The following is a 24,418-nucleotide window of genomic DNA, read 5'->3' on the forward strand; positions in this document are numbered from 1 at the left end:
TCTATTTACATAAAAAAAATGTCGAAGATGACCACTGATGTGCGGTGACAGAAAGCAGATTGGTGGTTCTTGGGTAACGGGGGGATCTGGAAAGGAGCACGGGGCAAGTTTTGAGGGGGATGGATACCTCCGCCCTCATGATTGTAGACGGTTTCCTGCGTGTACATATACGTCAAAACTTATCAAAGCGTACACTTTCTTTTTTTTTAAATTGTTTTTGGTTTCTCTCGGTCTTTGTTACGGTACACCAGCTTCCCATTTTGATGACTTTTCTTGTTGCAGAGCGCTGGCTCGAGAGCACAGGCTCCACACATGTGGCGCATGGGCTTAGCTGCCCCATAGCATACGGGATCTTCCCAGACCAGGGACCCAACCTGCACTGGCAGGCGGATTCCCTGAGAGCTCAGCTGGAAAAGAATCTGCCTGCAATGTAGAAGATCCCGATTCAATTCCTGGATTGGGAAGATCTGCTGGAGAAGGGATAGGCTACCCACTCCAGTATTCTTGGGCTTCCCTTGTGGCTCAGCTGGTAAAGAATCTGCCTGCAATGTGGAAGACCTGGGCTCAATCCCTGGGTTGGGAAGATTCCCCTGGAGAAGGGAAAGTCTTCCCACTCCAGTATTCTGGCCTGGAGAAGTCCATGGACTGTATAGTCCGTGGGGTCACAAAGAGTCGGACACAACTGAGCAACTTTCACTTTCTTATCCACTGGACCATCAGAGAAGGCCAAAAGTGTATACATATTAAATATGGCAGTTTATTGTGAATCAGTTTTGCCCCCGGAAAGCCTTAAACACACACACACACACACAACACAAATCCCAGGTCTGCCCAATGCATACAAATTAATAGTGAAGGGCAGAGCAGCTCTAGGGGCAGGGTGATATCGAGGTCTGAAGTGCCAGCTCTTGCCCTGGGTCCCACCCCACCACCCAGGAATACACACTGCTCACTCTGCTTGGAGCCACAGTGTTCCCTGGGTCTCCATTGAGCACGTTTCAAAGAGCCATGGATGCTTCTGGGAGAGGGGAAGGGCGCTGAACAAAATCACGCAGTCTGAGTGGGGGCAGCTGTGGTCAGAAGGCAGGATTGCCCCATCTGCGTGGCCAGAACTCTTTCCAGCAGGTGCTGGGAGTGGACTGAGTATCCACCAGGGGCCCCCAGGATGGCCCAGCAGCACAATCAGTAAAGAGGCCTGAGGTTCACTCTGTGCTGGGCTAGGCTCTGAGGGGAGCAGAGAAGCGAGCAGGCCCCCATACTCTCAGCCTTAAGGACCTCTCAGCCTAACTGGGAGCAAGACAGACCTAGAATTCAGGAAGCATCAGAGATACAGGATTATAAAGATGGCGTGCACGTGGAATCCCTGGGCTGGAGGACTGTGGCCACAACCCAGAGGGCAGCCTGGGAAGAGGGATGAGAGGGGCACTTTGTGACAGGGGAGCAGGGGCTCTGACTTCACCCCAGGACTGTGGTGCCCTTCCCTGACATTCCTGGTCCACAGGGGGGTCACTGAGGTCCAGAGAGGGGAGAGGACTGGACCACAACACAGGCTGGGCGTCCTGAGTCCAAATCCTAGTTGCCCTTAAAGCTGCCGCTCGGGAAGGTTGGGCGCCGGGCCATCACTGCTGGGGTCTGCAGTCCGCGGCTCCTCTTGGGAGGACTAGGCTCTGGCTGGGCCTCGGGTAGGACAGTGAGACAAGGGCTAGGCGAGGATGGAGGCTGCGAGGCCTGGATTTCCGCCAGCCCTTCTGGGCCTCTCTCTGGCTGCCGCTGGCTCGGCGATGACAGCCTTCCTCTCCGCTGAGCCCTTTGGAATGCCTGGAACTCGGTGGTGACAGTTCAGAGTTGCTCTTCCCCTGGAGGCCCCAGGGAGGAGGGAAGTTCTAAATAAGAATCCGGGGCTTGGGCCTTTCCTCTTGCCCTGTCTCTTCCTTTGCAGGGGACTTGGTGGATGCCAAGCGTGGAAACAGCCTCTCTGGGACACCTGGCTCACCCGGATCGGCCTGCCTACTTCCTGGCCCAGCCCCTGCTCTGGGGTTAAGAAAAACAATAGTCTCTTCATTTAGACCGCGCTGAAGTACAAAAGAGATAATCACTTACACACCCTTGCTACGAATATTTCCCCCCCGACCCCTCCCCCCAAGTCCTCACAATTCAGATGAGAACCATTAGCCCCATTTTAAAGAAAAGGAAACTGAGGCTCAGTGAAATGGGAGATTTGTGCCCTGGCCACAGAACTAGTAAGTGTATAGCATTGTTTTCTTTTTTTTTTTTTTCCAAATTTTTGTCTGTCTGTGTGTGTGTGTGTACACGCGCACACCCAGTGTGTGCTAAGTTGCTTCAGTCAGATCCAACTCCTTGTGACCCCATGGACTGTAGCCTGCCAGGCTCCACTATCCATGGGATTCTTCAGACAAGAATGTTGAAGTGGGTTTTGGGAGAGGGGAAGGGCCCTGAACAAAATCACGCAGTCTGAGTGGGGGATTCCTTCTCCAGGGGATCTTCCCGACCCAGGGATGGAACCCACATACCTTAGGTCTCCTGTGTTGGCAGGCGGGTTGTTTATCACTAGCGCCACCTGGGAGGCCCTTTTTTTAGTGGTGGTGGTGTAGTTGCTAAGTCGTGTCTGACTCTTGCTACACTATGGACAGAGGAGCCTGGCAGGCTACAGTCCATGGGATTCTCCAGGCAAGGATACTGGAGTGGGTGGCCATTTCCTTCTCCAGGGGAATCTTCCCAACCCAGGAATCAAACCCAGGTCTCCTGCATTGTAGGCAGATTCTTTACCAACTGAGCTGCAAGGAAAATCGTTTTTTTTAGTGAGGTATAGTCAATTTGCAGTATAATATTAGTTTCAGGTGTACAACATAGTGATTCCGGATTGTATAGCTTATACTCTGTGTAAAGTTATTTTAGACTATAGGCTGTATTCTCTATGCTGTATAAATATATCTCTAGTCAGGGCTGTGGTTTTTTCAGCGGTCATGTATGGATGTGAGAGTTGGACTATAGAGAAGGCTGAGCACTGAGGAATTGATGCTTTGGAAATGTGGTGTTGGAGAAGACTCTTGAGAGTCCCTTGGACTGCAAGGAGATCCAACCAGTCCATCCTAAAGGAAATCAGTCCTGAATATTCATTGGAAGGACTGCTGCTGAAGCTGACACTCCAATACCTTGGCCACCTGATGTGGGGAGCTGACTCATTTGAAAGGACCCAGATGCCCGGGGAGGGGCGGGGGTTGGGGGCAGGGGGAGAAGGGGACGACGGAGGATGGGATGGTTGGATGGCATCACCGACTCAATGGACATGGGTTTGGGAGTTGGTGATGGGCAGGGAGGCCTGGCGTGCTGCAGTCCATGGGGTCACAAGGAGTTGGACACGACTGAGCGACTGAACTGAACTGAACTGAACTGATAGCTAATTTATTTATTTTATTAATTTTTATTGGCATCTAGTTGCTTTGCCATGTTGTGTCAGTTTCCACTGTGAAGAACTAGCAAGTGTTCAGAGTTTCTTGCGATCCTGTCTCTGCATTCCTGGTTCTGCCCCACCCCGCTCCCACCCTTGTGCTCCTGTCAGCACCAAGAGGGAGTGCTGTGTGATGGAAAACACAGGCAGCCTCCGAGACGCTGGAGCCGCCTCTGAATCCCAGCTCCACCGCTTCCTTTTGCTTCCTTTTCCTTGGACAGTTACGTCACCCCTCTGAGTTTCAGAGTCCTTATCTGGAAAAGGGACTAATAATAGTAACCACCCAGCAGGACTGACGTGAGAGAGAAACAAAATGATCATACATGAAGTACTTGGCGCACAGTCAGCAGAAAGTACTCAGTAATCCACAGTGGCTCTTTTATCCCAGGCCCTGGAGGTGAGACCATATCTGTCCTGCAGGTCTGTCTGGTCCTGTCTCCTCACTGGCTTCTGGGAGGATCAAATGAGATGGCAGATGGCAAAGGGCATAGCGTGTATGCCTTTGTCTCTGCTAGGATACCACTGACTGCACAAGACTCAGATTGTCTGAGCGAGGCTGCTTCTTAAATTTCATGTCTCCTCTGGACAGAAGGGAGCTAAGAACATCCTGGAGCAGGTTGTGACATGTCGGTGTAACCTTCACCTCCTTTTTTAAGGGAGGACACTGAGAACCAGAGAGACTCAGGCACCTGCTCATGCTCACGTGGCAAGGCAGGGTGAAGGTGGACACAGAACTCTCTCCCCTTGGAAACCGACAGTCCCCATGGGACGGACTCCTCTGTCTCTCTGCTCCCAAAGGGGCCTGACTCAGAGAGACTCGGAAACTGTTGCCAAATATCCAAGGGCAGGTTGTGGATGGAAAAGGCATGTTTTAGCAGGAGCCGCCGGTAGAGAAATGAATCCGAAGGCTCATGAGTCAACAGAGCAATGCGTTTTCCCACATTCATCTTCACCAGTGGCCATGGAATTGTGGCTTGGGTCCAGCTCTTATCACTGCACTTAAGGACACGGTCAGAAAAGGCAGGTCTGGAGAAGGAAACAAGGCAGACAAAAGCTCTTCCCATGAGGCACCGGAGGTACTAACCAGGGCTCTTTGGTTTGCCGGAATCAGAAAACGCAGCCCAAACTGGCTTCAGCAACAAGGAGAACTTGAGGACTTCCCTGATGGTCCAGTGGTTAAGAATCTACCTGCCAATGCAGGGGACACAGATTGGATCCCTGGTCTGGGAAGATTCTTCATGCTGCAGGGCAACTAAGTGTTGTGCGCCTCAACTACGGAAGACCCCGCACCTAGAGTCTGTGCTCCACAACAAGAGAACCCACCGCGGTAAGCAACCCGTGTACGGCAACGAAGAGTAGCCCCTATTCACTGCAACGAGAGAGAATCTGTACACAGCAAGGAAGACCCAGAGCAGCACCCCCTCCCTAAAAAATAATAACAACAACAAGAATGGCCTGACTCATGTATCAGAGATGGATCCTCAGGTGTGCGCTTGATTGAGCAGCTCAAGTGGTATCACTACAGTGGTGGGTTAAAAGCAGTCCATAAGAAAAGGGACCCCTCCTACACTGTCGGTGGGAATGTAAATTGGTACAGCCACTGTGGTCAATACTACGAAGGTTCCTTAAAACACTAAGAATAGATTTCCCACACTCCCTGGCACATATGTAAACAAACCTATAATTCAAAAGATACACACACCCCAGTGTTGATAGCAGCACTGTTTACAACAGCCAAGACAGGGAGACAACGTAAATGTCCACTGAGAGATGAACGGGTAAAGAAGGTGTGGTACCTGTATGCGATGGTATACACTCAGCCATAAAAATGGATGAAGTAAAGCCATTGGCAGCAGCATCGTTGTTGCCGTTCAGTTGCCCAGTCATGTCTGACTCTTTGCGACCCCGTGGACTGCAGCACGCCAGGCCTCCCTGTCCTTCACTCCTCCCGGAGCTTGCTCAAACTCATGTTCATCGAGTCAGTGACGCCATCCAACCATCTCATCCTCTGTCGTCCCCTTCTCCTCCTGCCTTCAATCTTTCCCAGCATCAGCGTCTTTCCTAAGAGTTGGCTCTGTGCATCAGGTGGCCAAAGTGTTGGAGCTTGAGCTTCAGCATTGGTCCTTCTAATGAATATTCAGGGTTGATGAACCTGAAGGTTATCATACAAAGTGAAGTAAGGCAGAAAGAGACAAATACCATATGACATCTCTGACGGGTGTGCGCGCACTCAGTTGTGTCTGACTCTTTGCCACCCCGTGGACTGTAGCCTTCCAGGCTCCTCTGTATCGTATCCAGGCAAGAATACTGGAGTAGGTTGCTAGTTCCTCCTCCAGAGGATCTTCCTGACCCAAGGATTGAACTGTGTCTCCTGAATCTCCTGCATTGGCAGGCAGATTCTTTACCACTAAGCCACCTGGGAAGCCCCAGTTACAAGTGGAATCTGAAATATGACATGAACTGATTTATGAAACAGAAACAGACTCACAGACATAGAGAGCAAACTTAAGGTTACTAAAGGGGCAAAGGGGTGGGAGAGGAATACAGTAGGAATTTGGCATTAGCAGACGCAAGCTACTACCTATGAAATAGACAAGCAACAAAGTATAGCACAAGGAACTAGATTCAGTATCCTGTAAGAAACCATAATGGAAAAGAATATGAAAAGGAGTATGCATATATATATATCTGTGTAACTGAATCACTTTGCTATACAACAGAAATTAACACAGCACTGCAAATCAACTATACTTCAAATTTTAAAAAAAGTCTCCACTAAAAAAAAGCCAACTGGTCCACAGATTCTTCAACTCTCCCTTCAAAGGAAACCTAATGATTCTCCCCTTGAGTGTGGGCTGTACCCAAAGACTTGCTTCTGGAAGACAGTTAAAAATGGAAATAACAGCTTGCGACTTGAGAGACTAGGTTCTAGAAGGCACGGTTGGTCCTCCCTTGCTCTCCAGGGTGGGTGGGAGTGGGGGAGCCATGTGCCATGGAAAGGTCTACTTGGTGAGCAACTGAGGCCTCCTCCCAACATTCATGTAAGTGAGTCATCTTGGAAAGGGATCCTCCAGCCTCAGTCAAGCCTTCAGATGAGTGCAGCCATAGCCAACATCTTCCTATAAACTGGTGAGAACCTGAAACAGAACCACACGCGTTTAGGCTCTCCAAATTCCCAACCCTTGACCATGTGGGATAATAAATGTTTGCTATCTTTAAGTTGTTAAATTTAGGGTAATTTGTTATACAATAGTAACTAATAAAAAACACAGACTGCGTTCTAGTTCTCAATGAAGTCTCTAGGCTCTGCCTGCCTCTGTATATTGATTTTGTCCTCAAAAGGGGTCCTCCTTGGGCAGAAGAGCTCCTGCACCTCCAACTCTCACATCCCCTCAGTACACTGTGCAGGCAACCATATCCTGCCCAATACTTCTGCAGAAGCAAAAAGTAGCTTCTCTCCTCTAAAAGCTATACTTTTCTTTTTTTTAAAGGAAAATCTTTATTGAATGTTACAATAGTGCTTTTGTTTTTTAGTGTTTTGTGTTTTGTTTTTTTTTTGGCAGTGAAGCTTGTGGTATCTTAGCTCCCCAGCTAGGGAACCAAAACACACGCCTGGCTTTGGAAGGTAAAGTCTTAATCACCAGACCACCAGGGAAGCCCCCCCTGCTGCCTTCTTTTGGCAGATCCCTGACTCTGGCTCAGGTAGTGTCTGTTTTTGTGACTGAGTGTAAGGGGATGAGGCACTGCCTGGTCCAAGCCATCAGAGCCCACCCTGGAGGCGGAGGTGCCACCCGTACTCCCAGCTAGTCACGCGGGGTTCCAGTAGAGCCAAACATGGTTCCGACATGGGAGAGACGGGGAGCGTGTGATGGGAAGCCACATAATAGCCATGACGTCACAGTGGTGGTGGTGGAATGCTCAGGAACAGGAAATGAACCAGGGGCTCCAGCATCCTCCAGAGCGAACGGATGACAGGACGGAGGGGTTAAGATGCAGGCTGTGCGATCAGACAGGATCCAAATCCTGGATCTCTACCCACCAGCTTATGTGACTTTTCTGGGATGAGTCCTACTGTTCATTCAAAATCTTCGCTGAGCACCCACTGTTGCTTCATCATCTCTTTCCATGGCTAGACAAAAAGGCACCCAAGAGAAACACCGTGATCAGGCCTTTGTTGCAGGAATCCAAGTGCTTGGCGTGCAGTAGGCACTTGTGGCTTGAGAGCTGAAGCATTTGGAGAAGTGAGCACATGTTCTTCGTGGCTCCAAGGAACAGGGCTAACCTGAAAGGAGCTCTAGAGGACAACTCTCAGATAAGAGGAGCACAGATACTGGAAATAGAAACGAAAATGAAAGAAAGAATTATAGATACTGTGTGCCAGGGAAAAGCCTGTTTCAGGTCCTATTGTGTTAATTCTTCGCAAACATGAGGTGAATACTGTTATTAACCCATTTCACAGGTGAAGAAACTGGATGCAGAAGACAATTGACTTTGCTCATTTACTTATTTACCATATGAGCACCTTTCCTGCGCCAGGCCCTGGTGAGTCACTCATTAACAAAGCAGCAAGGGTCTGAATCGCTCGTTGAGCAAAGAGCAAAACTGGGACATTAGAACCCAGCTGGGTTTATTTTCAAAGTTTGAGTGCTTGACTGTTATATGGATTCCTTGCAGAACAGAAGCCTCATAATGTAGCGAGTTTCCTGTCACTGAAGGTATGCAAGTGAGAACTGGAGAGAGCTAGGGACTGGCTGCCAAAGAATTACAACTTGGGATGGACTAGGTGAGCTGCCAGGGCCCTGGAGCTGTTCTTCAAGCTCTGGAACCCTGCAGAGCGCCTCTGAGCACTGAATCTAGTGTCTCACCGACCTGAAGAAAGACAGGGATGGAGGGAGAAGGAAAGAGAAAGCAGGAGAGATGGACCAACATCTAGGGTGTCTGCTCCTGCTGCTGGGCCCAGGGTCTGGGCGCCACCTCGTGGAAGACTGTGAGAAGCTGCTGGAACAGGAGAAAAGGAAGGAGCTGGAAGCAGAGTCCAGTCGCTAAGTCATGTCCAGCTCTCTGAGACCTCGTGGACTGCAGCATGCCAGGCTTCTCTGTCCTCCACTGTCTCCCAGAGCTTGCTCAGATTCATGTCCACTGAGTCGGTGATGCCATCCAACCATCTCATCCTCTGCGGCCCCCTGCTCCTTTTGCCTGCAGTCTTTCCCAGCATCAGGGTCTTTTCCAATGGGATGGCTCTTCACATCAAGTGGCCGAAGTATTGGAGCTTCAGCTTCAGCATCAGTCCTTCCAGTGAATATTCAGGGTTGATTGCCTTTAGGATTGACTGGTTTGATCTCCTTCTGACAAATCATGGTCCACTGGAGAAGATAATGGCAACCCACTCTAGGATTCTTGCCTGGAGCACCCCATGAACAGTTTGAAAAGGAAGAGATGAGGACAGAGAAACTGAGTGTGACAGATGAGTGTGTTCTTTCTTCAGGGCTCCAGACCCTTCTGTGCAAATTGTATATAATGTAAGCCATATATACATTATAAGTTGTAGTGTAAGACTCCCTCCACCCCCCACCATCTTCACTCCTCCAGAATTACCACCTGCCTTTACAATGAACAGGATATCACTTAATAGATGGTGCAATAACTCTCACTAATGAAGTCCTCATGATGCTCCAGGCACAAACAAGTTCAGCCCTCGACGTGCATTAGCTCATTGACTTTACACCCATTTTACGGGACAGGAAACTGAGGCTGGCAGTAGGTCAGAGGACACGAAGCTCATCTCCCCCCCACAAACACAGCGAAGATGAATGTACACGTGGAACAATTCTCACAGGACGCCAGCTGGGAACAGGCCGAGGCAGGTGAACTCGCTTGCCTCATCTCGCAGAATGTCTGGCTGAGACGCTGCTACACAGCGTTACTCCTGACCAGTGGGACACTGCACCGCTCCTCTCTTGTATGTCCTTGAGCATGAGGTTTCATCCCTGATTCATCATCCCTCTTGCCAGCCATGTGCCAAGAGCTTCACTGGGGCAGGGACTATGTTTTGTTCATCTCATTTAATCCTCCTCAACCCTGTGAGGTGGGTACCATGATTACCATTTTACCCATAGAGGCAAGAGTTTAAATAAGCTAGAAGTATCTAATACATACATAAAAGACTAGATATTAATAAGTATACAAAAGGGAGAACTGTAGCTGTTTTTGATGTTGGCCTGAGTTAATTCACTATTTTCCAAATTTCCTGGTTGTAGAAAATCTTTACAATGTATCCGCAATTTTAGTTCATGGTATGTTGAATGGAAAAAAAAATTACTAAATTTTACAACGGACTTCTCTGGTGGTCCAGGGGTTTGGAATCCGCCTTGCAATGCAGGGGACGCAGGTTCTAGCCCTGATCAGGGAACTAAGATGTCACATGCTTTAGAGAACCAAGCCCTGGTGCCACAAATAGAGAGGCCCTGCACCCCAACCAAGGACCCCACATGATGCAACGAAGACCCTGCGTGCCACAGTTAAGACCCAACGCAGACAAATGAACAGTGATAAAACACTGTATATACATGGTTTCATCCTGATATGCTCTGTGAGTACTTCTAAATATATTTGGGGAAAACCGGGTTTGTTCCATATATTACAGGAGGGGAGCTCAGTGATGGGTGATTGTTTTCAAGTACAGTAGTTGACCTGAGCCTTTGGTTGTATTTGGATGATGGGATTGACAACAATTTCTTTTTTTTTTTTTTTTTTGGTGGTGGTGGTGTAGGGGCACGCTGCTGTGCTGTGTGGCTTGTGGGATTTTAAGTTTCTAGACTAGGAATTGAACCCAGGCCCCTACAGTGAAAGCCTGAGTCCTAACCACTGAACTGCCAGGGAATTTCCCAAGTTTTTCTCTTTTTGTTTTCCAGTTTCTCTAGAAGTGAACATCAGTATCAGTTCACTCACTCAGTTGTGTCCGACTCTTTGTGACCTCATGAACCGCAGCACGCCAGGCCTCCCTGTCCATCACCAGCTGCTGGAGTTCATCCAAACTCATGTCCATTGAGTTGGTGATGCCATCTAACCATCTGATCCTCTGTCGTTCCCTTCTCCTGCCTTCAATCTTTCCCAACATCAGGGTCTTTTCAAATGAGTCAGCTCTTCACATCAGATGGCCAAAGTATTGGAGTTTCACCTTCAACATCAGTCCTTCCAATGAACTCCCAGGACTGATCTCCTTTAGGATGGACTGGTTGATATATATTTTATAGTTAGAGACCATCATCTTAAATACATTTCTAATTCCCAAAAGGACTTGGACATTAGGAGACAAGAAAGGGTATCCCAGGCAGAGAACAGCAGGAAAAACGCAAAAGAACGGAAGTGGGAAATCACAGGGTGCCTGGGGGCTGCTCAGCACACCTTGGCTGTCTGGGTGGGTCCCACTGGTTGAAGTGAGCTTCCCCCTCCAGGTGGGGTCCAGACTCGGCAGGCTTACCACCCTCTCTGAGCCTGTGGGCTACGTAAGCCAAAGCCTCCACACTTAAACTGCTAGAAAGGTCCCCACCCAGATATGCTCTAGGTAAGGAGCAGATGTGGGACTTGAGGTTCACAAAGGCCACTTTTGCACATCCTTTCCTGTTTGGGAGTTTTCCCTTCCACATCTCCACTATTCACTGCAAGCTACTACTACCTCTGCCTCAGAAGCGCCTGGGTACTCTGTTTCCTTCAACTACAACAGAATTAAAGCTGCTGCTAAGTCGCTTCAGTCATGTTGCACTCTGTGTGGCCTCACAGTCGGCAGCCCACCAGGCTCCCCTGTCCCTGGGATCCTCCAGGCAAGAATACTGGAGTGGGTTGCCATTTCCTTCTTCAATGCATGAAAATGAAAAATGAAAGTGAAGTCGCTCAGTCGAGTCCGACTCCTAGCGGCCCCATGGACTGCAGCCCACCAGGCTCCTCTGTCCATAGGATTGTTCAGGCAAGAATACTGGAGTGGGCTGCCATTGAATTAAAGCTGCTGCTGCTGCTAAGTCGCTTCAGTTGTGTCCGGAATTAAAGCCGGGGGTCCTCAGTTCCTTGAGGGGGTGGAAATAACTCTGTATCTTCCCTGTAGTAGTGTTTAAATGACTGTATACATTTGACAGGGCTTCCCTCGTGGTTCAGCTGGTAAAGAATCTGCCTGCAATGCGGGAGACCTGGGTTCAATCCCTGGGTCAGGAAGATCCCCTAGAGAAGGGAATGGCAACCCACTTCAGTATTCTGGCCTGGAGAATTCCATGCACTGTCCATGGGGCTGCAGAGTTGGGCATGACCACATTTGACAGAGTTCATAGAATGATGCTCCCTGGAAAGTTGGATTTTACTTATGTAAATTATATCTCAATAAACCTGCCTTGGGCTTCCCTGGTGGCTCAGACGGTTAAGAATCTGTCTGCAATGCAGGAGACCCGTGTTTGATCCCTGGGTCAGGAAGATGCCCTGGAGAAGGGCATGGCAAACCACTCCAGTATTCTTGCCTGGAGAACTCCATGGACAGAGGAGCCTGGTAGGCTATGGTCCACGGGGTTGCAGAGTTGAACACAACTGAGCGGCTAACACTTTCACTTTCAAACCTGCCTTAACAACAAAAAATAAAAACACTGAGTGCCCTTAGCAGCCCCTGGCTGAGGCAGTGTTGGGGATGGCAGGGCACCTGGAGTGAGGGAGGCTTTACTTTGGGGCAGTCAGTTCCCCTTTGCAGTCTCTATCTGTTGATCACCAGGTCTAAGCTAAATGGCTGGTTTTCATAGTTTTGGTTGTGGAACCCTTATTAAACCAAATCTAACAGGGAAGTTCAAAGTTAAAGGAAAAAAAACATCAGAGCAGAGCAAGGCCCTTGCAAACCTTGTGTCATCTCGGTCCTACCTGTATCATATCTCAGTCCCTCAAAGAAGACTGGTATTGCTAGAGACTCCATCCTACAGAGAAAATCTGAATCACAACACTCAGGGCTCTGCGAGCAGTTTAAAAGCTGGTAGACTAGGCAATCTGGGGGGTAGCAGTTTTCCATTTTGTTGACTGTATTAATCACATTAGAATACATTTTAATTGTAATCCAGTAACAAACACACATGCACATACATACTTCATGAAATAACACTTAACCTACTATATGTGATTCACACTTGAATTTATTATTTCATTTTCTTCTTTATATGCTGGTTGTGACCCGTTCAACTTTACAATTCACTGTGGCGTCTCAACCTGCCATCAGCAAAACAATTCCTCTTAAGGAAGTTGCCAGCTGAAGAGTTTACGACTGCCCTGTCAGGTGAGAGGTACCCATAGTCCTCTGTATACATGGTGCCACTCAGGAAATCAGTACATCAACTTCTCTACCATGATACACCAGAAATAAAAGGGCATCGTGGCAAAAATCCCTTATGATGTGAAAGCGTGCCAACTTAACATCATTGGCATATGTGACATACGATGTGAAGCTTGACAGATGTGGAAGGATTTTGCAAGGAGCTCCGGAAAAACCTGTATTTCAGATCGTATCTTTCTTTTAAAAACAGATTTGCATAGACCAGTTAGGAATACAGCAATAATTGAGTTCCTAAAGGCCAAAAGACATGTTTTGTATGAGCTAAGATGGATATTTATGAAAAATACTGCAAATAAGCTTTCAAAAGACAAAATAGTCTTAGACTTTTGGAGCTGGCCTTTCAGAAAGGAATGAGCAGAGCTGGGCCTTTGGAGTATTAATGCCTTTCAAAGTTCAGCTTCTAAACTTGAATTTTTCAGAGTCATAAGCTCTGAAAATCCTTAATTCCAATGCCTAGAGTTTCTACTTCCATCATCTAATATGATTTTAATACCAGGCAGGTATATTTGGAAAAAGTGTTCTCTATCAGATGATAGGAGGGACAGTATCAACCAGACCTGCATGTACCTTAAGTCACAGCCTTGCTTAGTCTCCTGATCCTCTTCACAATATGGGAACAAATTTCTGTATGGCCATAATCCCCCAGCCCCAACCTCTGCGACAGGCACTTTCCAAACACACTGTTGACCCGTTTGCTGTTGTTGGTCACTCGGTCATGTCCAGCTCTTTTGCAATCCCATGGACTGTAGCCCACCGGTCTCCTCTGTCCATGGGATTTTCCTACTGGAAGGGGTTGCCATTTCCTCCTCTGGGAAATCCCGACCCAGGTATTCAACCTCCATCTCCACTGCCTACTGGATGGCAGGTGGATTCTTTACTGCTGAGTGCTACTCTGCAGAAACCCCGAGAGCCTACAATTTCAGTAATATTCTCGTAGAGATACAAATCTGCCTTAACACGGCATTGAAGTCTGTCAACACATGAAAAGATGCTCAGCATTGCTAGCCATCACAAGACAAGCAAATCAATCCACAGTGAGATACCAGTTCACACTCACTAGGCTAGTCATTAAGGATGTGGAGAAGTGATAATCCTCATATCTGCTAGTAACAATGTTAGGACAGTACAGCTGTTTTTGAAAATTGTCCAGCAGTTTCTTAAAAAGTTGAATTACATATGACCCAGCAATGCCAGGCCTAGGTATACCTATAAATGTATATACATACCCAAGAGAATATATGTCCACATGAAAACTTGTATGCAAATGTTCATAGCGGCTTTATTCACAATAGCTGGAAAGCACAAACAGCTCAAATGTCCAACTGATGAATGGATAAACAAAATGTAGTATATCCATATAAGGCAATACCACTTAAGAAATAAAATATATGAAGCACCATTGATGAACCTTAAACACATGATGTTGGGCTTCCCAGGTAGTGCAGTGGCAGAGAATGCACCTGCCAGTGCAGGAGATGCAAGAGACGCAGGTTCTACCCCTGGGTTGGGAAGATCCCCTGGAGGAGGAGATGGCAACCCATTCCAGTATTCTTGCCTGAAGAACTCCATAGACAGAGGAGGCTGACAGGCTACAGTCCATGGGGTCGCAGAGTTGGACACAACTGAGCAGTTTATAACTTAAATGACAGAAGTCAGACACAAAAGGGCACATACGAAATACCAATGAAATGTCCAGAATAAACAAATCTATAGACAGCTGGGTCTGCTAGGACTGTCAGGAGAATGGGAAGTGACTGCTAATAGGCAGTTTCTTTTTAGGGTAATGAAAATGTTCAGGAATGGTGGTGATGGTTGCATAACCTTGTGAATATACGAAGTACCACTGAACTGCACACTTTGAAATGGTGAATTTTAAAGAAAAAATTACATCGAAAAGAGATGATTAAAATCCCTTTCGGACAGCCAAACTAAAACTTGTCATAGTTAACAGAATGACCACGTTATGTTACCTAAGGAAATGGGGACCTCGTTCCGTACTATCACACTTCATATGCATTAACACATCTAGCTGTTTAAAAACTGAGATAGTTCCATTATTTGACTCAGATCCAAGAAATGGAAACACTTAGAGGTCAAGTAGCTTTTAACCAAGGTCACACACTGGAAAGCTAAGGTAGAAACTTTGGCCTGCCAGACTCTTTGTGTTCTTGCCCACTCCACATTGTTTATCCCCAGGAGGCAAATACTAGATAGCTGGCAGCAATCACCATGCCTTCGTTTTCCTCACCTCAAGCCCTAGCAGTGCCTGGCAATGGCAGTCAGTTACACTTATTTCTCATCTGTTCATCAAGTATTTGTGCTTCTACAGTGTACTATGCACTGGGGGCACAGTCCCAAGCAAGACCAAGTTCCTAGGGACCAAAAATACATCATTTCAGGTTGGAATCATCACTATTAATGAAAAAAGAGAAGTTAGGGAAGCCTGTCTGAAAAAACCCTAGTAAAGGAACAGCTCAGATCGGGCAGTGAAAACAAAAGCTTTTAAGAGAGAATAAACTTTGATCAAAGCAAGAGCAAGGAGGTAGATACGGCTTGAGCAGACTGAGGGGAGGAGATGAGGATGCCCAAGCAGGTGCTACTGGGTCTTGCAGGCCAGAGTAAGAAATTTGGATTTTCCTGAGGCAGGAAAAAGAGCCTCTTGAGGGTTTTGAGCAGTACTATGATCTAACAAGACTCCCTGGTAGCTCAGTTGATAAAGAATCCACCTGCCAATGCAGGAGACCTGGGTTGGATCCCTGGGTTGGGAGGATCCCCTGGAGAAGGGAACGGCAACCCCCTTCAGATTCTTGCCTGAAAAAATCCCGTAGACAGAGCAGCTGGGCGGACTACAGTCCACGGGGTCGCAGAGAGGCAGACACGACTTAGCAACTGAACTACCACCACGCTCTGACAGGCTACTGGGAACATGCCTTGTGTGCATGAGTACTGGAGGGTGAACAACGCTGTCACTATCAACTCAATTTTGAGTGAATGTAACGGGCGCCAAATGAGACTGAGACGCGATCGGAGGACACATGCAACTTGGCATGCCTTTTAGACACCCAAATGAACTTATCAACCGGGTAGCTGGATAGGGGTCTAGGTCAAGGGGAAGTTTAACTGGAAAGTTTGACACATCAACAAAAAGATATTTAAAGGACCTAGGGATTCTTTTGTCTTCGGCAGCTTTCTCTCCAGACTCCCATCACATCACATTTCAAAGCATCCAAGAGAGATAAGAGCTAGTGAGGTAGGAGGAAACCTAGTGTTCCATCTAGAAGGTCAAGTGTTTCAGCAAAGGAGTGAGTAAGTCAAAGTCTGCCACCAGGGCTAGTGAAGGATGGAAACTGATCGCTCATTTTGGCAAAATGAAGGCTGCTGCTCACCATAACAAGCAGTTCAGTCAAGTGGAGGAATGAAAGCCTACTGAATAAATGAGACAAGTGAATAAATGGACTGAATGAGTGAATGGCTAGACAGCAGTACCCCCAAATGATGTTCACAGGTTTGCTCATATTGGAAGGGGTAAGTCAGGAGTAACCACCTTAGATACTGGGTATTCTGTGCATTTCCAACATTGCCAAATTATAAAATCAAAAGGAAGTCACATGGAAGATCCTTGAAAGCTCTCTTAAGTTGCCCCATACACAGAAGATGTGAGTGCTACTGGTTTACCTTATCAGCTTCCAAGTTCTCTCAAATTATATCATTCTCCTCAATCTTAAAATTAAAATATGGCCTGTAGGGAGCCAAACACCACACACACACACCAGACACCACCTATACCAATCACCCCACCCCACACATGCACACACGTGCCTCTGATAGAGGTAGACTGCTCCAGTCATTTTTTAGCCTTCATTCACTTCCTGGAATGTGCCAGACTCCTTCTGCCTTGGGGTAGACATACTGTGTGCTCTGCCTGAAATTCTTCTCTTCCCCTGTGCCTGGCTGACCTGCCCATTATATACGTTCCAGTCTCACTGTGTACTTCCCTCTCATACACTTACCATATTAATTACTAAATAAAGATGCCAGCACAGTTTTATCACCTTGTATTTCCCTTGCCCAATCCTCCCTCTGCCAGAGCTGCCAAGGGGGTAAAAATACAGGCCCTGCAAGATCCCCAAGGCGGGCCTCCTGCAGTGTTCAGGTGGTAATAAAAGTGAGTGGCCAACACTTTTAAATTTAGAAATTTATTCTGTTTAATCCACAAGCTTTATATAGCTTTAGTTTAAAAAAAAAAAAAAAACAGAAACAAAAACAAAACAAAAACAGTGAAAACAAGACACTATTTCAAAGTCTGGGCCCTTCCAGCTTTCCAAATACAAGAGCTCTGAAAGTTGTATATACTGACTGGAACAAGACAAAATTATGAATGGAGCCATGACATTTCATAAAACAAAATTTTATGTAACTGAAGGATCCTTCCTGGGGCTAATTAATTGCCTTTACAAAAAAAGAGAAAAGAATGAAATTCCAGTGTTCCAAATCAACTTGTTACACATCTATATAAACCCACAGTGTCCTGGCAAACAACATGCTTTCATTTTCTGTCTCATCTTAGAGCTCGAATCCTGATTCATTTCAGCAGAGACTCCACAGGCAACAGGAAAGATCGTGGCATTAAAATATTCATTTATACTTGTGTGGTAGTTCAACAGTGGTCTTATTTCTGGACAAGCTTGCAAACCATCAAGGTTGAAAGCATCATAACTTAAATGGGTGCTAAGACTCAAATGAGAAAAAGGAAAAAGGAAAGAAAAGGTAGAAAGAAAAACCTCTGGGAATAGCCAGGGGTACTTAAAGGAACCATAAGAATGCCAACAATATTTAAACCCCCTTTTTTAAAAAGGGGATTTTTCTTTTTTGGCTTAAAATATTTCACTCTAAACGAATTTATGTCAGCTGTCAATGAAAGAATGTCACTAATACACTGTGGACACCTTTTGCAATGTAAATCCATGCCCTTTTTTTTACATGGTGAACTTCAACCTAGCAATTATTACAACAAATGTTATAGTCTAAAGCTCAAACACATTTTAGCAATTTTGAAATTGAATTGCGTACAAACCAAATAAAATTTACATCGTAACAAACATTTCCACCTAGGACTGTGGGGACACTTGAGCTTTCCGCATTGATCTCAGGGCCTTTTCACGCAGGTGCTTTTCTAAGTCATCAAGGTTATCTTCAGCCTCACTTTCAGTCTCCTAAAAAAAAAACCACAAAAAACCCAGAAAGGTTGTATCGTTAAATCTTGAGAGACAATGGTTGGCAATGTTGAGTCTTATCTGTGGTGATGGCAGCATAACTGTATGAATATACTAAAAACCATACTTTAAATGGGTGAATTATATGTTTAATAATATCAAAGTTCTTTTCAAAAATATACATTAAACTTTCTGGACATTATTCATATTCTTATTTAGCCTTAGCAAATTCCTGCTCTTGGTAAGTGGTCCTAGAGAAACCAATCAGAACTGAGTTAACACTGGGCATCTAATTATTAGAAGAAAATTACTAAACTACTCCTGCAAACCAAATGACTTAGCTACTCGTACAACCTTCAAGACAGGGCCCATAAGTACCTTCTTAGGCTCTGGCTCTGCCTCTGGTTCTTCCTGTGCTGATGTGGTTGTGGGAGCAGCTACAGCTGCAGGGGTTACAGCAGCCGCAGCAGCGGCAGCTACAGCCTTCTCCTTCTTGTGTTTTTTGTGCTTCTTGTGCTTCTTATCCTTTTTGTGTTTCTTGTCCTTCTTTTTCTTCTTTTTCTTTCCACCTCCTTCTGGGTCTGAATTCTAGAGATCCAGAAAAACAAAAGCAATAAAATCAACCTGTCCAACGAAACATTTTATTTCAAGGGAATAACCAGCTGAATTAATCTCAGGATTTCATAGGGCATCAGGTGGAAGAAGGTCCAAGGCCAGTCACCACCAAGAAAAGTACTCCTAAAGATGGGAGTAAAGACTTCCAAGAGCTGAAATGGATCCTGAAGGCTCAGCAGTGAAGAATCTGCCTGCAATGCAGGAGACGTGGGTTTGATACCTGGGTCAGGAAGATCCCCTGGAGGAGGCGATGGCAACTCACTCCAGTATTCTTGCCTGGGAAATCCCATGACAGAGGAGCCTGGTGGGCTACGGTCCATGGGGTAGCAAAGTGTCAGACACGACTGAAACAACTGAGCATGCAGGCACCTAACTTCACACTAAACCAGGTCTCCCAATCACAGACTGAATCAGGTCTCCAAGACTGGCCTGAGTCTGGGTCTACTTCCAGATGCAAGGAAAAGCTCCATGATGAATAGGAAGAAAAGTCTCTGAACTCACCCAAATTGAATTCTGGTTCCTGAACCTACTGGTCAACCTCACACAAACTGTTTAACTTGTTCTGAGGCCTTTTTATCAACCTCAAATGGGTATTACAATCCCTAATAAGGCTGTTTACGGTAATTAAATGGGAATATCTGTAAATCACCCATCATACCAGCCTAAGTAATAAAAAACTATTACCCTAATTGTAAGTGTGTGTGATGGCCACATCTCTAGTCACTGATCTCTAGAATGCAGGGTTATTTATTCTCCACTGCATATATTCCAAATTTAAGCCAAGGGTAGGCTCTGCTATAAATGCATCTAGTCTGTAATGTAATTTTTAAATCTCGTATTTCCAAGCAATTACTTAAAATTCTTCATCATTCAACTAGTCTGCACAATAACACAACCCGATTAAGATGAACAACTATTGATGTTTTTTAACACAATATAAGAATCTGCCATGATTAATGAATCACAAAGAAAGGAAAACAGTTTAAGCTCTGATATTTTACTATCCCAATGATATGTAAGCTTGATGATGTAAAAACAAGAATGTTACTCTTATTTATGTAGCCTGCCAAAGATAAGACTATCTGGGTCATAATGTACTTTCTATTTCATCTAATATTTCACATGTTGCAAGATTCATTTGTTATTACAGAAATAATGTATTTCCACTATAGGAAAAATTAAGAGCATTAAAATGTAAAGGAGAAAAATTAAAGATCACTCATTATTCTCCTCTAAAACCACTGGTGACATTTTGATATCTTGTGATACTTTTCTTAAAAAATAATGTAATCATACTAATAGACATGATCCAAGATCAAAACTTTCATTAACTGTCCAATCGTAACTATCCCCAAACCTGTCAAATACTAGAGAGAACAGAAACACTAATTTTCTCCTAGATAATATTAGAATCAAGGTGTGTTTTTTTTCCCCGTTTTTCTAAGTTATCTATATAGCTCAACCTTCACCACCAAGATTATAGAAATATTATAAGACACTGGAAATTAGTGGATATCTACAGAATATTAAGCATGGGCAGTGATGCAAACACCACCACTTATTATGCGCCTCCTTTTGAAGTCCATCTGAATCACAGAAAATTATGCTCCTCTGAACTACAAAAGACGAAAACCTCTCTCCTTGCAAGTAACCATTTACACTTATAAAGGAAGTCCACAACAGGGCAGACATACCCTTGCCGGTGATGGGCTTGGTGTTGGGCTTTTAGCCTTTTTAACCGGTACCGCTGGTGACCAGTTGGTGGAGGGTGACTGAGACTGGACAGGTGACGGAGGTGCTGGGGGCTTTTTAGCTGCTGGCTCAGGAGATCCCGAGACAGATCGGGAAGATGAGACCCTCCTTACCGACTGAGGGCTTGGTGAGGCAGCTCTAGAAACAGAAAGGAAAAATAAAACATTTAGCATTCAAAACAGAGATCCCTCTTTAAGAGAGAACCACCAACTACCATTACACAACCAGATCACCAACTTTAATATTTTACAGCACTTAGTTTGCTGGCACAAACTAAGCGACACAATTTTTATCATCTAAGTCTCCTGGAGAGTAGTTCTAAGCCCTACTATCCTCTACCCATTCTATTAATGGTTCTTCCTGTAGGAAATCAGTGATGCCAGCTGCCATATTTAACACTGCTTTTATCAGTCTTACAGACATGCAAGAAGCATCCTATGCATCACTTCAGAGCTGGGTTTGGAAGCACACTTCTCAATTAACCTGATATCCTTAAGAACCAATAAAATCCTCATTCAGCTTATACCACAAGGAACTATCCTGGAAACAGAAAAGGATATAGGAATAGGACTGAGAATTTGCCTTAAAGTTTGTATTCACAGCTGTTCTTTCCTGTTCTCAGTAAGTGTGTGTGTATGGGGGAGGTGGGGGGTGGGGGGAAGAGAGGCGCTTCCAAACATAAAGAGCTATGCAAGTTAAGTGTTCCTAACCAAAAAAGATAAAACATTTTTACTTTTTTATCTTTTTGGGTTCCGGAGTCCTGGAGACTCTCCTAATGGGCCTAGAACTTGGAGATGGGGACTGCCTTCTTTGGGGTGACGATGATGCTCCTCTTCGAACAGGTGGAGGACTTGAGGTCTGAGGAGCGCGAGGCCGTGGTGAGGGCGAATGCCGTTTGTTTGGCTGCGGTGACCGGGCCTCCCGGGCAGATCGGCTTGGGGAAGACCCTTTCCTATGCTTTGATGACAATGAAGGCGAACGTCTCTTGGTGACTGGGGGGCTTCTTTGTTTGGGAGGTGGTGAATGGGAGACCCGACGCTTTGGTGGTGGAGATGGTGATGCCCTTCGTTTAGGAGGGGGAGGGGGCGAAGCCGTTCTTCTCTTTGGAGGTGGAGAAGGAGAGTATCTCCTCTGTATTGGAGGAGAGTATCTTCTTGGGGAAGGTGAGCGACGACGTGGAGGAGGAGACGGAGTCCTAGGAAAAATACATCATGAAAGCTTAAAGGTCTAACAGACTAGAAACAGAATGCAAAGAAAACTATGCGCTTACAGCACCAGAAAAAGAGAATATTTCTAAGTGGAAATGCCGTGCCTTTATCCTTAAGTTAAAAAAAAAGAAATCACTTAGTAAATTACTGTGTATCCTAGATGATTACAAATAAGACATTCTGGTTAGTGGAGATATAGGGTTCAGATTGAATTCAAATTTGTCAAGTCATTCAGCAAAATCCATGTAGAATCAATTTAATATTTTTTCAGAAAAGAACCTTGCATTGCTCTGAAGAAACTGAAAATCCATTACTACTATTAGTAACTAGATAACTATATTCATAAGAGTCTATTGACTGTGCAACTTGAACTCGGGAAGTCTGCTTTAAAGAGTAGTCCTATGGAGAACACTCTCTACACTGGTGTTTGGACTCTGTATTAATAATTACTGTTCACTTGCACAAGGTTTAAAAGACATCACCCTGCCCTCACCGAGAGACTTGCATTCTGGGGGTCAAAAGAGTAGTATTCAATGGAAACCTACTGCTAGGGAGAATGCATTCCTGCCGAAGTCCCACTTGGCCTTCCTCTTAACGCTTAATCCCTATATAACCTTAACTTGCCTCTTAGAAACTAAACCTCAAAATAACATTCAGCTTCAACCACTTGCTTTTCTCCTGAAACATTCGGACCTTGAGCTCAAAGGTTTTACTGTCTAAAAATCATCTTTGGGAAAGGCCATACATTGTGCAACATCATAGAATGCATTTCCATTTAACTCTTACTAGTAACTCTGAACCCAGATTTCCTCATCTGGAAAATGGGAATACCACTATTAAGCAAGATCATCTTACAGACTAAAGATAAACTACATACAGCATCCAATGGTTCAGCTGGCACATAAAAGGCATTCAGGGTATAGTCACTATACCGCTTGATAATGTGTTTGAGCAATTCTCTTAAAAAATTTTTTCTTCCCTTTTACTTTGAAATCATTTTTTACTGACAGAAGAGCTGAACAATAGTAAAGACTTGCCACTTAACATCTCATACAACTATAGAAAGCCCACCAAGACTATAAAATTAACCTTAGTGCTAATTTGCTATTAACTAAAAAATATTAATGCCACCTCAGTTTTCCCCGGTAATGTTCTTCTTCTGTTCCAGGTTCCAAAAATCAGGATCCTACATTGCCTCTAACTGTCCTGTGCCCTTAGTCTTTCTGCCGATCTGTAACAGTTCCTCAGTCCCTCTCACAATCGACTTTTCTTTGAAGAATGCTCATCAGTTACTACATAGAAAAGCTTTCAATTTGGGTTTGTCTGAGATGGTCAGTGCTCTGTGTTCAAAGACCCAGTATCCAGAGATTTAACCAACCCATATTTAATGGGTTGAAAATATTTGAACATAAAAAGGTTTCCCCTAAAATCACTAGAGTGATTCTATCTTTTAATTTACTTCACCTCTTTTAATGGTATACGGTTTACAAATCCTAAAATTCACCCAATTTCAATTGTTTTAGTATACCGGTGACCCCTGAACAGAGGTTTGAACATGGGTCCACTTATATGTGGATTTTAAAAAATACACACTGCAGTACTACACAACCTGCCGCTGGATGAATCCACAGATATGGAAGGCCCAACCGTAAAGTTAGTCAGTCAGATTCTCAGCTCCTCGTCCGTACCCCTAACTCCTGACCTTGCTGAAGGTCAACTGCATCCAGAGTCTTCAACCACGACGACTCCCAGTTCCCACCCCACCCTGGCCACCATCACCAATCCACTTTCTCTCCCTCTAGACTTGTGTGTCCTGGATGTGTCAGGTAAATGGAAATGTATAATATGTGGTATTTTGTAACAGCTGAACAAGGCCACTCGAATAAATATTTCAATCACAGAAATCCAAAGTTGCTCCCATCAGCACCCACGAGCCTATCTCATAAATACCTTCGTCGTGGTGGTGGTGTGGGAGACCTGCGTCGACGAGGCGGAGGAGCAGGAGAAGGAGAACGTCGCCTTCTGGCGGGCGGTGGGGAGGGACTTCTCCTCCGTCTACCACTAAACCAAAGAAGAATTACAGTTGACTCAGAGTCACTAACATCTGTAACTAAGTGATCGAGATGATTTAGTTTCAGTCACTGTCAACCCAAAGGGCAGCAGCCATCACTCCATCCCTAGAGCAGTGTTTTTCAACCTACACTGAAGTCAGTCAAAACTCGGTCAGAACAGATTTAAATAAAAAAAAAGAAAGAAAAGAGAAACTAAGTGTTTTAACTATGGGAAATTTTGTTGTGTGAAACTTTTGTTGCAGTATATAAATATACAGTCTGAGTCACGTAAAACATTCTTAACATGACACAAGGTGAAAAAACTGTGATAAGACTACCTCAGGGAGTTGCTTTTTAACTGGACTGTACATTGGAAACAGCTGGGAAACTTATCTGAACTTTGTGTTCACCAGGTCTTGGCTATGGTCCAGCTGATATAGGTTATTAATAAAAAGGTTCTTCAAGTAACTTTTGATTCCTTGTTAGGAACAACTGTAAAGCCTAGAAAAATACAATGTTCTAATACAGATATTTAAAATTAAAGGCCCAAAATCTGGGTGTCAGTGCTCCAAGTTCTTGATTAAAAAAAAAAATACATTCCTGTGGTTGAACAAGAGTTGCAAACAATTAATTAAAAACACTACTCCAAAGACAAAGAAACAAAGCTGCCTGAGCACTTAAGCCATCATGAGGAGCACTGTGGTTAAAATATAGGTAAGATCACAGACCTTCATTCTGAGCTCTGTTGCACAACCACA

At 45.1% G+C, this 24,418-nt stretch overlaps 1 protein-coding gene across 7 annotated transcripts in view; it reads right to left on the reverse strand.

The window, feature by feature from the left end:
• Positions 1-17,011: 17,011 nt before the first annotated feature.
• SRRM1 (serine and arginine repetitive matrix 1) overlaps positions 17,012-24,418 on the reverse strand; it is a 28,648-nt gene continuing 21,241 nt past the window's right edge. For all 7 annotated transcript variants that reach the window (XM_052636078.1, XM_052636080.1, XM_052636077.1 and 4 more), the window contains 5 exons: positions 23,560-23,670; positions 21,135-21,596; positions 20,344-20,539; positions 18,413-18,622; positions 17,012-18,034 (listed from right to left, as the gene is read on the reverse strand). In XM_052636078.1, the coding sequence (XP_052492038.1) occupies positions 17,930-18,034; positions 18,413-18,622; positions 20,344-20,539; positions 21,135-21,596; positions 23,560-23,670 (1,084 nt within the window). In that variant the 3' untranslated portion in view covers positions 17,012-17,929. The remainder of the gene's footprint in view (positions 18,035-18,412; positions 18,623-20,343; positions 20,540-21,134; positions 21,597-23,559; positions 23,671-24,418) is intronic.

Source organism: Budorcas taxicolor, chromosome 2 (genome assembly GCF_023091745.1).
Source record: "Budorcas taxicolor isolate Tak-1 chromosome 2, Takin1.1, whole genome shotgun sequence".
Taxonomy (NCBI): Eukaryota; Metazoa; Chordata; class Mammalia; order Artiodactyla; family Bovidae; genus Budorcas; species Budorcas taxicolor.